Here is a 14,112-nt window from a genome sequence, read left to right as displayed (position 1 = left end):
GCCTACAAACCTGACTCAGTTACAACAGCTCTGTCAGGAGGAATGGGACAAAATTCACCCAACTTATTGTGGGAAGCTTGTGGAAGGCTACCTGAAACGTTTGACCCAAGTTAACCAATTTAAAGGCAATGCTACCAAATACTAATTGAGTGAATGTTAACTTCTGACCCACTGGGAATGTGATGAAAGAAATGAAAGCTGAAATAAATCATTCTCTCTACTATTATTCTGACATTTCACATTCTTAAAATAAAGTGGTGATCCTAACTGACCAAAGACAGGGAATTTTTACTAGGATTAAATGTGAGGAATTGTGAAAAACTGAGTTTAAATGTATTTGGCTAAGGTGTATGTAAACTTCCGACTTCAACTGTAGATATAATATTTGACCAAAACATAACATTGCTTACATTTCTATACAATCACGTGTTTGCGTGAGAATACTTGGGAACAGATTTCCAAAATTTAAATCACTTGGAGCTGATTTCATGGTGTTTTTACAGTCTTTTATGACCAACAATGAAAATGCTCAGAACTTGGGGGGACAAATAAAACTACCCCCGGGCCGAATTCAGCCCGCATGCTGCCAGATGGGGGACCCTGATGTAAGCTGTGCGTAGCGGTTAGTGGTTATGATATGAAGGTTTGGCTTAGAAAGGTGAGAGGAGGAGAGTGCATAGATGCAAGAAGGAATTACACAACAAGCAAAATGTTCATGCTGTTTATATGTGGCTGCTATGAAAGTGAACTGTGTGCGTGTAATCAGGGGTGTATTCATTCTGCCGATTCTGTTGAAAAAAAGGTTTCTTAAATGGAAGCAAACGGAACGAAACAGGGATAAACATACCTGAATTTGTCCAATAGAAACTCTTGTTTGCAACTGGTCTAATTATTACACCCTATATCAGCTAGATGCAGGCAAGAGTGTGCAAGGCACTATTGAATGTGTCACTGTCTGTCACCTTGATTACTGGAATTTTACTCTCGACCTGTGCACCTACTTTGTAAACTTTAATTTAGTGGCTAGGTTGTAGCAACCTCATGATGGGTATAGGGAAAATGTGAGTGTCATGTAGTAGCCCAAACCTATTGATGTTACATTGAGCTGGGTGAATGGAATATGAATGACAGTCATCCAATGTGCTGTAATAGAAATAAGGCCATGCTCATTAAAAAAAGATTGTCCTCCCTTATCTTAAACGTCACCAACCGTCACTCGTCTTGAGTCAATAAGTAATCAACCCCTTTGTTATGGCAAGCTAAAATACGTTCAGGAATACAAATCTGCTTAACGAGTCACGTAATAAGTTGCATTGACTCACTCTGTGTGTAATAATGGTAGTTAACACGATTTTTTAATGACTACCCCACACACAACATGGTCTGTAAGGTCCCTCAGTTGTGGAGTGAATTTCAAGCACAGATTCCATAAAGACCAGGGAGTTTTCCATTGCCTCAAAAAGGGCACCTATTGGTAGATGGGTAAAAATAAAAAAGCAGACACTGAATAACCCTTTGAGCATGGTGAAGTTATTAATTATGCTTTGGATGGTGTATCGATACACCCAGTCACAACAAAGATACAGGCGTCCTTCCCGACTTTATTGCCGGAGAGGAAGGAAACCGCTAAGGGATTTCACCATGAGGCCAATGGTGATTTTAAAACATTTACAGAGTTTAATGGCTGTCATAGGAGAAAACTGAGGATGGATCAACAACATTGTAGTCCACAATACTAACCTAAATGACAGAGTGAAAAGACGGTTTGCAGTAAGGCACTAAACTAATACTGCAAAAAATGTGTCAAAGAAATTAACTTTATGTCCTGAATACAAAGCATTATGTTTGGGGCAAATCCAAAACAACACATCACTGAGTGCCACTCTTCATACAGTGCTTTCGGAAAGTATTCAGACCCCTTGACTTTTTCAAAATGTTGTTACGTTACAGCCTTATTCTAAAATGGATTAAATCGTTTTTTTCCTCATCAATCTACACACAATACCCCATAATGACAAGGTAAAAAACAGGTTTCTGGACATTTTTGCCAATGTATTAAAAATAAAAAACTGAAATATAACATTTGCATAAGTATTCATCCCCTTTGCTCAGTACTTTGAAGTAACTTTGGTAGTGATTAGCCTCAAGTCTTCTTCGGTATGACGCTACAAGCTTGGCACACCTGTATTTGGGGAGTTTCTCCCATTATTTTCTGCAGATCCTCTCAAGCTCTGTCAGGTTGGATGGAGAGTGTTGCTGCACAGCTATTTTCATGTCTCTCCAGAGATTTTCGGTCGGGTTTAAGTCCGGGCTCTGGCTGGGCCACTCAAGGACATTCAGAGACTTGTCCCGAAGCCACTCCTGCGTTGTCTTGGCTGTGTGCTTAGGGTCATTGTCCTGTTGGAAGGTGAACCTTCGCCCCAGTCTGAGGTCCATAGCGTTCTGGAGCAGGTTTTCATGGTCTGAGAGTCCTTTTGGTGCCTTTTGGCAAACTCCAAGTGGGCTGTCATGTGCCTTTTACTGAGGAGTGGCTTCCATCTGGCTACTCTACCTTAAAGGCCTGATTGGTGGAGTGCTGCAGAGATGGACGTCCTTCTGGAAGGTTCTCCCATCTCCACAGAGGAACTCTGGAGCTCTGTCAGAGTAACTATCGGCTTCTCGGTCACCTCCCTGAGCAAGGCCCTTCTCCGGGCGGCCAGCTCTAGGAAGAGTCTTGGTGGTTCCAAACTTCTTCCATTTAAGAATGGTAGAGGCCACTGTGTTCTTGGGGACCTTCAAAGCTGCAGAAATGTTTTGGTACCCTTCCCCAGATCTGTGCCTCGACACAATCCTGTCTCGGACATCTACAAACATTTCCTTCAACCTCATGGCTTGGTTTTTGCACTGACATGCACTGTCAACTGTGGGATTTTATGTAGACAGGTGTGTGTGTGTGCCTTTCCAAATAATGTCCAATCAATTTAATTAACCACAGGTGGACTCCAATCAAGTTGTAGAAACATCTCAAGGATGATCAATGGAAACAGGATGTACCTGAGCTCAATTTCAATTCTCATAGCAAAGGGTCTGAATACTTATGTACGTAAGGTATTTCTGTTTTATGGGGTATTGTGTGTAGATTGATTTGTTTTTATTTAATAAATTTTTTAATGAGGCTGTAACGTAACAAAATTTGGAAAAAGGGAAGGGGTCTGAATACTTTCCGAATGCACTGTATTTTCAAGGATGGTAGTGGCTGCATCATGTAATGGGTATGCTTGTCATCAGCAAGGACTAAGGAGTTTTGTTGTTGATAAAAATAAACAGAATAGAGTTAAGCACAAGCAAAATCCTAGAGGAAAACTTGGTTCATTCTGTTTTCCAACAGACACTGGGAGACAAATTCGCCATTCAGCAGGACAATAACCTATTGTCCTAATTTATTTGTCATCAATGTTTAAACATTACAGAGTATTTTGTGTAGATTGTTGGGAAAAAAGAAGACAAATCCATTTTAATCCCAATTTTTAACACAACAAAATGTGGGGGGAAAGTAAAGGGGTGTGAATACTTTCTGAAGGCACCGATTCTACAAGTGTCTGGAACGCTATTGTAGGGATGCGACACCATTCTTCCACAAGAAATTCCATAATTTGGTGTTTTGTTGATGGTGGAGGAAAACGCTGTCTCAGGCACCGCTCCAGAATCTCTCAATAGTGTTCAATTGAGTTGAGATCTGGTGACTGAGACACAAACACACACACACACACACACACACCCTTTAAACCCCCTATGCTCCTTTGAGACCCCTCTTTCAAAGTGATTGAGATCTCTTCTTCTAGCCATGGTAGCCAAAATAATGGGAGAGGTGCTGACTAACAGAATAGTGACTTTCTTTTTTACCCATTCAATTATTACGAGCCTATGCAGTATAGAGTGTGTGACCACTTGTTCCTGTAACATGATTCAATATTAAATTTGCATCATAATAATGTCCAGATATAGGCCTACCATTTACAGATAATCCCTGCATTTATATTCCTCCCACTTGCATAGAAGATGTGGGGTGGGGGGGTGGAACAGTCCTCAGTTTCTCTGCTGTTTTTGATTTGAGTAATCGACAGGATGTTCCCACATGAGATGTTTGTTTTCTCTCTTGTGTATCATGACAGCCACAGTGTCATTAGAAGTGTGTGTGTGTGTGTGTGTGTGTGTGTGTGTGTGTGTGTGTGTGTGTGTGTGTGTGTGTGTGTGTGTGTGTGTGTGTGTGTGTGTGTGTGTGTGTGTGTGTGTGTGTGTGTGTGTGTGTGTGTGTGTGTGTGTGTGTGCAGCGATGGAGCTTTTAGCCATAACACAGTCCCAGGGGTGGGGTAATTTACTCCCAGACCCATGGTGAGCCTCTTATCTGGAGGCTACGGTGACCACACACACGTCTTCCAATCACAATACTCTATCTGGATGACTTTGGGAGCAGACTTTATCTGAGATGTACACCGTCTGGGCTCCCGACTCCATGTAAGCCTGGACATGTATTCAAATCCAGGCTGAACTGTGTTTGGTTGGTTGAGCTCTTTGCCGTTTGGAAGCTCTGCTTAGGAAACGATACTTTAATGCCACTCAACAGCCTGGTTTTGCTTCAGAGCTCAACTATTGTGCTCTTATCCTGGCTTGTATTGTACTTTTAGGCCTCTCCATGAGATGTATAGAGTAGGGAACATGACAGTAGATAGCAAAGTAGAAAGCAGTAACGACAGAATAAGAGAGTGGGAACGAGTAGAACAACGAAGGACGACGAGATGGATGAAGAAAGAGATCAAGTTAAAGGAGAAGTTGATCTTAGTGTGGAATAAACATTGTAGATGCGTATAGTATAGATAGGTACATTTATAGACAAGTCTGTTTACCTACACACAGGTGTAGCTCTAACCACACACTTGACGGTTTAGGGTGTAGTCTGCAACTCTTGCTCACCTGACACGCCCTTAATCGTTTCATCTTAATATCGGAGAACCTATCACATTTAACTAGTCAGCCAAGCCAAATCGCACCGAGCGGGTTCTCGGTATGAGGCTTACACCTAACGACACTACCTCGGTAGAGTGATTCGATAATCAGGCTGACCTTCGGCATTGTTGTCAAAAGTGCTCGTCGGGAGCCTGCAGACAGGCCAAAAATCATCTAGTCTCTAGCCAGCTTTCAGGTTAAAGACCCAAATGTATAGCCTCGTCTTGTGCCTCACATTTAAAGTCTGAAGCTGATTACACTGATGCACCATTCACTTCCCATTCCCCTCAGCAACCAATCGGTCATTCTAAGTGATTTGGGAGACAGTGGAGGAGTTGAGGGTATTGCTGTGTGAAGAGACTGTGATTCACTCTTTTGTCCTGAGTTTATCCCTCCACAACCAACCACACACTTAACTGATGTGTTTACCCACCAATCCCAACATTTGTGCATCCCAAATGGCACCCTATTCCTTATATAGTGCACTACTTTTGACCAGGGCCCTGTTTAAAAGTAGTGCACTATATAGGGAATAGAGTGCCATTTGGGGCACATACCCAGTCATTACAGAGGAGAGGATATGACTAAAAGGTTCTGTAAGAGAATAGGAGGTAAACACTGAGGACATTAGCTAGGATTTTTAAGATCTATGGCCTATCTATGGTGGCTCCAGTTCTGGGGAATTTTTTCCACTTTAAGACGATCCTCTGAGTGACTCATTCCTGTGGAAAAAGCTTTTCATTGAGACACTGTTTAACTCTCTCTACCACACAATGCATCTCACTATGCCTTTGGGGGCCCGATTTTTGTTATTCATGGCATACATTTAGCTCGTTTAATTTCGTTTTATATTCGCCATTCATTTTGTCAAAGGACTTCAATGCGATGTGATGTGTACGATCGATTTCAAAGAGTTTAAGATAAAAGTCCTCTTTTGAAGATGAGTTTTAAAGGAAGAGGATAAATGGCCATACTGAAATGGTTCACCACTGTTCTATGGATTGCACTCAACATCAAACCCCTGTTGCACTTTTTAAGTCCAGCTTATTTAAACGGAAGGAACATGAGAGGACAGGCAGGGTCATTTAAATGCTGGAATCCCCTTCATGGGGATGCGTCCCAAATGGCACCCCATAGGGCTCTGGTAAAAGAAAGTAGTGCACTATGTAGGGAATAGGGTTCCATTTGCGATGCAACCTCAACAGATCCCCGCTGGTTGTGTAGTGTCTTCCTGCCTGTAGTGTCTTCCTGCCTGTGTGGTGGCCGGATGGAAGCCCTCTCTCTCCTCTCCCTGTCGACTTCTCACTCTTTGTTTTGCGGAGCTCTCTGGCTTTTCTCCCTGGCAACCCGCTGCTCAATCAGACTGCCTGCTTTCTTTTCTCTCAAAGCCACAGAATACATTGGAATCAGATGCTTCTGATCTGTAGGCGCCATGTGCTGTGTGAGATTGAATAGGATATGATGAGAGTTGTAAGAGCATGAGCTTGAGAGAGCCATTCCTTCTGATTTTGAGATTTATTTCAGATGGATGTCATATACAGGAAATAATAATGGGGGGTGGTTACATAAAAACAACTTGTTTTATTTACAAAAGCTTATGCAATACTAAAGATTGACTAGATACTAAATAATACATTATTCAACTATACAAATACAGACATTCATCTAGATATCAAGTTACTTAACAGTTATTTATGTATAGCACAGGCTTCTAGTAATACTGGTATAGAGCAACTGCTTAAGGGGCGATCTGTGATTGGTACACATTCATTTTTGGACCTTGAAAATTGATGATAGCCAATTATTCATGAAGAATCTAACTTATAAATGCCTCATGAGCTTAATTCAACTGTCTTACCGAATCAGAACCCCAAAATATACGCTTGATGGACTGCTTTGTTGCTGATTGAATCCTAGATTGCCCCTAGAAAATCCAGTAGAAGTGTTTGCGCAGTAGCCCTTTTTGGTTACCATGATAAGACTTCTGAGTTTTTAGACATGTTAGATGGTGAAGGTGCTGGTGTCCTCGTCCTCCGAGACAGAGTGTGAGTGTGTGTGCCCAGCGGAATTGTGTGTATTGAGCGAGATCTCCACCGCCGGCTCCTCGTTGCCGTGGCGACCACCGCGCATTCTCCCCCCGAGGCGCTGCCCTAGGCTCTTGGCGACCCTGAGGACGTATCCTCTGAAGGAGGAGCCTATGAAGGTGTAGAGCATTGGGTTGATGCAGCAGTGTGTGAGCGCCAGGCTCTCCGTCACCTGGAGAGCCTGGTCCAGACCTTTACTGAGGTCACAGTCGGTCACCAGGCCGTAGATGACGTCCAGCGTCCGCCACAGCTTCACCAGGTTGTAGGGCAGCTGGGTGAACAGGAACACCCCCACCACGGTCAGCAGCACCCGCAGGGCCCGCCACCTCTTCTCCCTGCGCACCCCGGCTCCGACCCTAACCAGCGCCCGGGCCACCCAGCAGTAACACACCACCATTACCAGGAAAGGCAGCAGGAAGCTCAGCAGCACCTCCAGCAGCTCCAAGGCAGCCTTGGCCGATCGGGCCATGCTGCTGGGGTAGATGGCTGTGCAAGCCAGCCCGTGGGATGTGTTCTTCACCGTGAAGAACACCATGTCAGGCAGGCCCAAGCAAATAGCTGTGGTCCACACAACGGCACACACTAATATCCATTGTCTCCTGGCCCGCGGGCCACTCCCAGCCCGGCCTCCAGCATTGTGTGCCAGTGCCCGATATCGGTCCACACTAACACAGGCTAGCAGCAGCATACCGCAGCTGAAGTTGGTGGTGTAGAGGAAGGAGGTGAGCTTGCAGGCGGCCACGTCGATCCGCCAGCCGTGCACGGCATCAGCCGCCCAGAAGGGCAGCGTGAAGAGGAGGAGTAAATCAGCCACAGCGAGATTCAGGATGCACACGTCCGTCAGCGTCCGCAGTCGCCGCGGCAACGCGTACACCACCACGACTAAGGTGTTGCCCGCCACGCCCACCACCAGGGCCAAGGCATAGACCACGGGCAGGAAGAGACGGCCGAAGGAACGCACCTCGGCTTTGTCGCACACCGAGTGGTAGTCGTCGTAGTCGTCACTGTCGTTGGAGCTGGTGTTCCCAAAGTTGTAGTCCTCTTCATCCATCTCCATCCTCTCTGTTCTCTGAGAAGTAAGGGAATAAAGGAACATGGTATGTTACGAATGACGTCAAGTCAGTTTAGTCTATGCTGCTGCATTGTGTTAACTTAAAAGAGATCTGTTGACAAGATCACTTTTTTTCTGTTCTAGACAGGACTTGTTAGATGAAATGATTATTCTCTTTCACATAATTTGGACAGAATGTATCAAATATGTATTTTATCAGAATGCGTCTTAGGAGAGAGCTAGAGAATGGCCATCCATCTGAAAGTTGTAATGCACTTACAGCCAATAACAGCATGGCGATCCAAGTTGTCAACAACTATCTGTTCCTATTATCCCCCCCCTCCTCACTGCTTTTTGTCCCCCTTTTTGACCCGTAGGGGTTGTTTGGATGTTGTGTGTAGAATTTGCAGCCAATGCTTGACAGGGTGAGGAGTGGGTGTGTGCGTATATGCATACCGTTACGTGCGTGTGAAATAGAGCTGAAGCGACACCGACCGTACCGATGACTTATCGCAGGCATTTTGCCGATATCGTTCATTATGATAAGTAGCCTATAGTAGAGAAATGTGAATTTTGAAATTAAATAAGTTCGCTAATATGGGTGATTTGTTAATGGGCCAATTAAAAAATATATACACTACTGATCAAAAGTTTTAGAACACCTACTCATTCAAGGGTTTTTCTTTATTTTTACTATTTTCAAATTGAGATGGTTTGGGATGAGTCGGACTGCAGGGTGACGGAAAAGCATATGTGGGAACTCCTTCAAGACTGTTGGAAAAGCATTCCAGGTGAAGCTGGTTGAGAGAATGCCAAGAGTGTGCAAAGCTGTCATCAAGACAAAGGGTGGCTATTTGAAGATTTGTTTAACACTTTGTTGGTAACTACATGATTCCATAATGTGTTATTTCATAGTTTTGATGTCTTCACTATTATTCTACAATGTAGAAAATATGAGTAGGTGTTCTAAAACTTTTGATCAGTAGTGTATATTATTTATTGTTTATGGGGTGGCAGGTAGCCTAGTGGTTAGAGCATTGGGCCAGTAACTGAAAGGTTGCTGGATCGAATCCCCGAGCTGACAAGGTCACATTCTGTTGTTACCCCTGAACGAGGCAGTTAACCCACTGTTCCCTGGTAGGCCGTCATTGTAAATAATAATTTGTTCTTAACTGACTTGCCTAGGTAATTTTTTTAACTAGGCAAGTCAGTTAAGAACAAATTATTATTTACAATGACGGCCTACCCTGCCCAAACCCTAACGACTTGTGTGCCGCCCTATGGGACTCACAATCACAGCCGGTTGTGATACAGCCTGGAATCGAACCAGGGTCTGTAGTGACGCCTCTAGCACTGAGACGCAGTGCCTTAAGCCGCTGCGCCACTCGGGATAATACAAAAGACTGTGGGGCACATTAATGTTACAATCTTCTATTCATCGTTATCGCATAAATTCAGGAAATGTATCGCGATATGGATTTTTGTCCATATCAGCCAGCTCTACTGTGAACAATAAGCTCCCTCTCGTTAGGAATATCTCACTTGATTTCTCTCACAAAACCTTTCAGTTGGAACTGCTTGCACACCAGTACGCCCAACACAACAATATTCCTTTCCCTCTGGAAAAGGTGACTATCCCTGAAAAATCAGATTAATCTTTCTTGAAACACTCTGGGCAGTTTCCCAGACACAGATTGAGCCTAGCCCTGGATTGAGGTTTTCCATCATCCATTCTTTTTTAGTTCAGGACTAGGCTTAATCTGTGTCTGGGAAACTGCCCCACAATGTTCTGTACATTCATATCTGTTTAGTCTTGAGATGTTAGCTCGTCTCTGAAAATCTATTCTATCTTTGAACCAGTGTGTAAGCTCAGTACTTATCAGGCTGATGGTGTGGATGGGCCAGATGTTTAGTTATGCTCTAGTAGAAGCCAGAGAGAGATTTCTCAAGGTGATTGCATTCCCTTACTGCAGATGTAGATAGCGTGACAGTAGAGCTCTGAAGATTAGATCCATACACCAGTGCGTGTGCTTTTGTGTGTGTGTGTGGGCGCGTGTGTGGTGTGTGTTATCACAGATCACAGTGTGTGAGGATGTGCCCAGACAGACAACCCCTTAAGGACCATGCTGTTCCCAAATAATATGAAGTAGAGAATGGCCATCCATCTGAAAGTTGTATTGCACGTACAGCCAATAACAGCATGACGATCCAAGTTGTCAACAACTATCTGTTCCTATTATCCCCCCCCCCCTCCTCACTGCTTTCTGTCCCTCTTTCTGACCCGTAGGGGTTGTTCGGATGTTGTGTGTAGAATTTTGTAGCCAATGCTTGACAGGGTGAGGAGTGGGTGTGTGCGAGCGTATATGCATACAGTTACGCGCGTGTGAACTAGAGCTGAAGCGATAACCGAAAATGAACGACACCGACCATACCGATCACTTAGCGCAGTCATTTTGCTGATATCGTTCATTATGATAAGTAGTCTATGCTAGAGAAATGTGAAGTTTGAAATGAAATAAGTTCGCTAATATGGGTGATTTGTTAATGGGACAATTGATGGCTACAACCCTCAAAATACTAGTAGTAGTTTAAATGATAATAAAAAAAACTGTGGGGCACATTAATGTTATTAACTTCTATTTATTGTTACCGCATCAATTCAGGCAATTTATCGCCATATGGATTTTTGTCCATATCAGCCAGCTCTACTGTGAACAAGAAGCTCCCTCTCGTTAGGAATATCTCACTTGATTTCTCTCACAAAACCTGTCAGTTGGAACCGCTTGCACACCAGTACGCCCAACACAACAATTTTCCTTTCCCTCTGGAGAAAGTGACTATCCCTGAAAAATCTTTCCCAGACACAGATTGAGCCAAGCCCTGGACTAATAAAAACTTTCAATGGAGGTTCTCCATCGTCCATTCTTTTTAGTTCAGGACTAGGCTTAATCTGTGTGTGGGGAAACTGCCCCACAATGTTCTGTGCAGTCATATCTCAACCAGTGGTGTAAAGTACTTAGGTAGTACTTTGAAGTTTTTTTACTTAAGTAGTATTTTGCGGTATCTGTTCTTTACTATTTATATTTTTGACTACTTTTACTTCACTACATTCCTAAAGAAAAGTATGTACTTTTTACTCCATACATTTTCCTTGACACCCAAAAGTACTAGTTACAATTTGAATGCTCAGGACAGGAAAATGGTCCAATTCACACACGTATCAAGAGAACATCCCTGGTCATCCTTACTGCCTCTGATCTGGTGGACTCACTAAATATAAAGGCTTCCTTTCTAAATTACGTCTGAGTGTTGGAGTGTGCCCCTGGCTGTCAAAAAAAGTTATCAAAAAGGAAATTGTGCAGTCTGGTTTGCTGAATATAAGGAGTTTGATGTATAGCATTTACCTTTACTTTTTACTTTTACTTTTACTCAAGTATGACAAATGAGTACTTTTTCCACCACTGTACTTAAGTACTTAAGTCAAATCTAAGTAAGTACTTAAGTAAAATCTGATACTTTTAGACTTTTACTCTAGTATCTTACTGAGTCATTTTATATTGAGGTATCTTTACTTTTACTCAAGTATGACAATTGAGTACTTTTCCCACCTCTGATCTCAACTCGGCACAGCCAGAAGAGGATTGGCCACCCCTCAGAGCCTGGTTCCTCTCTTGGTTTCTTCCTAGGTTCCTGCCTTTCTAGGGAGTTTCTTTCTTAGCCACCGTGCTTCTACATCTGCATTGCTTGCTGTTTGGGGTTTTAGGCTGGGTTTCTTTAAGGCACTTTGTGACATTGGCTGATGTACAAGGGCTTTATAAATACATTTGATTGATTGATTGATTGATTGATTTGATTGATAGTCTTGAGATGTTAGAATAGATTTTCCGAGACGCTTATCAAGGTGTTTTCATTCCCTTACTGCAGATGTAAATATGTAGATAGTGTGACAGTAGAGCTCTGAAGATTAGATCCATACACCTGTGTGTGTGTGTGTGTGTGTGTGTGTGTGGGTGCACGTGTGCATTTGTGTGTTATCACAGTTGGTAAGGACATGCCTAGAGAGAGAACTCCATCATGACTCTGCTGTTCCTTATTCAGACTGACTCATTGTGCTGACCCTGCCAGGAAATACCAGAAACTCTGTTTGGGTTCAATGTGGGGTAAGTGTATGACTTCAAATGATCGTCACTTGTGTGGATCTGTGAATGATTCTCTGATAACTGGGCAAAAAGCCCATCGTTGTTTCTAAGAGAAAGTGTGTATCACATGTGTTTGGTATGACAGGCGCTTTAACGTTCAACAGATAATTACTACAGGTGATGCTTCTCTGTCTTTGCCGCCTCAGTTCAATAACGTACGGTAGGTTTTTAGGATAGCTTCCAGGTCTATGAGGTTATCCAACGACGTGCTGCTAGCGAGAGACAGAGATGAGAAGCTGTCGGTGTTCCTACACAACATCTTGTCTCATGTCCAAATATCTCCAATATCTCAAATATTCAGCTGAAGTTTCCCCAGCTGTTTTACTGAGTGAGATCTCTATCAGAGATTTAAGGCCAAAAACACATATTTCGTATTCCATCTCTCGTTAACTACGAGATATTGAGCTATGAGAAATAAATGATGAGAGAACCATCAATAACACATTTCTTTAGCGCCGATGTTCTGCCAGACTGAATATACCAACATTTCAGAGAAAATAGGAGACAGAGAAGCTGAGAAAATTGTACTGACATTATGTGCAATGTGCATTATGTCTTGTCACTTCATATAGTATATACAGTATGTTAGTCATTCTTACTTCAGCATAATTATCAGGTTAGGCTAAAATCGTAAACACAGAGGACTTTGAACTTTAAAAGTCCTTACAATCACTGTTCAGACAATTGGAACTACTGAACGCATGAGTCATTGTCTTTCTAGAAATGTCACTCCCCTCACTAGAATCCTAAACGGTAAAAGCTAGGCAATTGAGGGAACAAGGAAACAGACGTAGGATTATGTTTATCCTCACATAGGCTATAAATACTTTGAACAACTTTCAAGTAATTCAATTTGAAAGGATTTGTTTCAACTTTCAATTTTGACAATGAAACTGTCAGTAGAGGAGCCAATCGAGTCTTACCCTTGGTGTCTTCGTGTGGATGTGGGAGATGTGGAAATGTTGACAGAGGAGACATCCAGTGGTATGGCGATTTCTAAACAAGTATGGTGCTACTCTTAGTTTGTCTCAGCCCATTTTTTAACTATATTGCTCCACCTCTATTCCCTACAATGACCCAACACAGTCTGGAAACACCTCTCTCTCTCTGTGTGTGTGTGTGTGTGTGTGTGTGTGTGTGTGTGTGTGTGTGTGTGTGTGTGTGTGTGTGTGTGTGTGTGTGTGTGTGTGTGTGTGTGTGTGTGTGTGTGTGTGTGTGTGTGTGTGTAAGCTAAAGGCTCACCCTTTAGTGTTAGATAAGAAATACGAAAGGGCTGTGGTCTCCTGTGGTGTGTGTGTGTGTGTGTGTGTGTGTGTGTGTGTGTGTGTGTGTGAGAGAGAAAGCTAAAGGCTCACCCTTCAGTGTTAGATAAGAAATCAGTACGAAAGGGCTGTGGTCTCCTGGTGTGCGTGTGTATACACCATCATTGAGAAGAGTGGTATTTTGACCTCAGTACTGACATGTGTCAGTCTCCAGATGTTATGACATCTGTGTAGCAGCAGTGACACACACCATGCGAAGGTATGTTTAGAGGTATAATTGCCGATTTTTAAATTATATGACAATTATCAATTTACATTTGAAGGTCTTTTGTATATATAAATGTTTTCTTTTTGGGATATAAAATGGCTCTTTATTAACAGGAGAGCTAATTACCTGTGGGCAGCTCTCCTCTCTTCACAGGACGTCTGTCAAATCTGAGATGAAAAGAGAAGCGACAAACATCTTAAAATGCCACGAATTCGTATCAGCTGAACCTCTGGGATTTGTTTGAGTTCGGCTGTTAAAGACCACC

The 14,112-nt window shown here is 42.9% G+C and overlaps 1 protein-coding gene and 1 long non-coding RNA gene across 3 annotated transcripts in view; one reads left to right on the top strand and one right to left on the bottom strand.

The window, feature by feature from the left end:
- The window catches only part of LOC139532001 (uncharacterized), a 43,690-nt gene that overhangs the window by 21,871 nt on the left and 7,707 nt on the right, over positions 1-14,112 (top strand). The gene's annotated exons all lie outside the window — the stretch shown is intronic.
- Positions 6,484-13,388, bottom strand: ackr4b (atypical chemokine receptor 4b). The gene is made up of 2 exons (XM_071329082.1): positions 13,241-13,388; positions 6,484-8,136 (listed from the first exon to the last, which is right to left on the bottom strand). The coding sequence occupies exon 2, from the start codon at positions 8,122-8,124 to the stop codon at positions 6,985-6,987; it is 1,140 nt and encodes a 379-aa protein (XP_071185183.1). The 5' UTR covers positions 8,125-8,136; positions 13,241-13,388; the 3' UTR covers positions 6,484-6,984.

Source organism: Salvelinus alpinus, chromosome 10 (genome assembly GCF_045679555.1).
Source record: "Salvelinus alpinus chromosome 10, SLU_Salpinus.1, whole genome shotgun sequence".
Taxonomy (NCBI): Eukaryota; Metazoa; Chordata; class Actinopteri; order Salmoniformes; family Salmonidae; genus Salvelinus; species Salvelinus alpinus.
This window is presented reverse-complemented; position numbering and strand designations above follow the sequence as displayed.

Coding starts and splice junctions, on each gene's coding strand:
- ackr4b (XM_071329082.1), bottom strand. CDS start 8,124: ATGGAGATGGATGAAGAGGACTACAACTTTGGGAACACCAGCTCCAAC.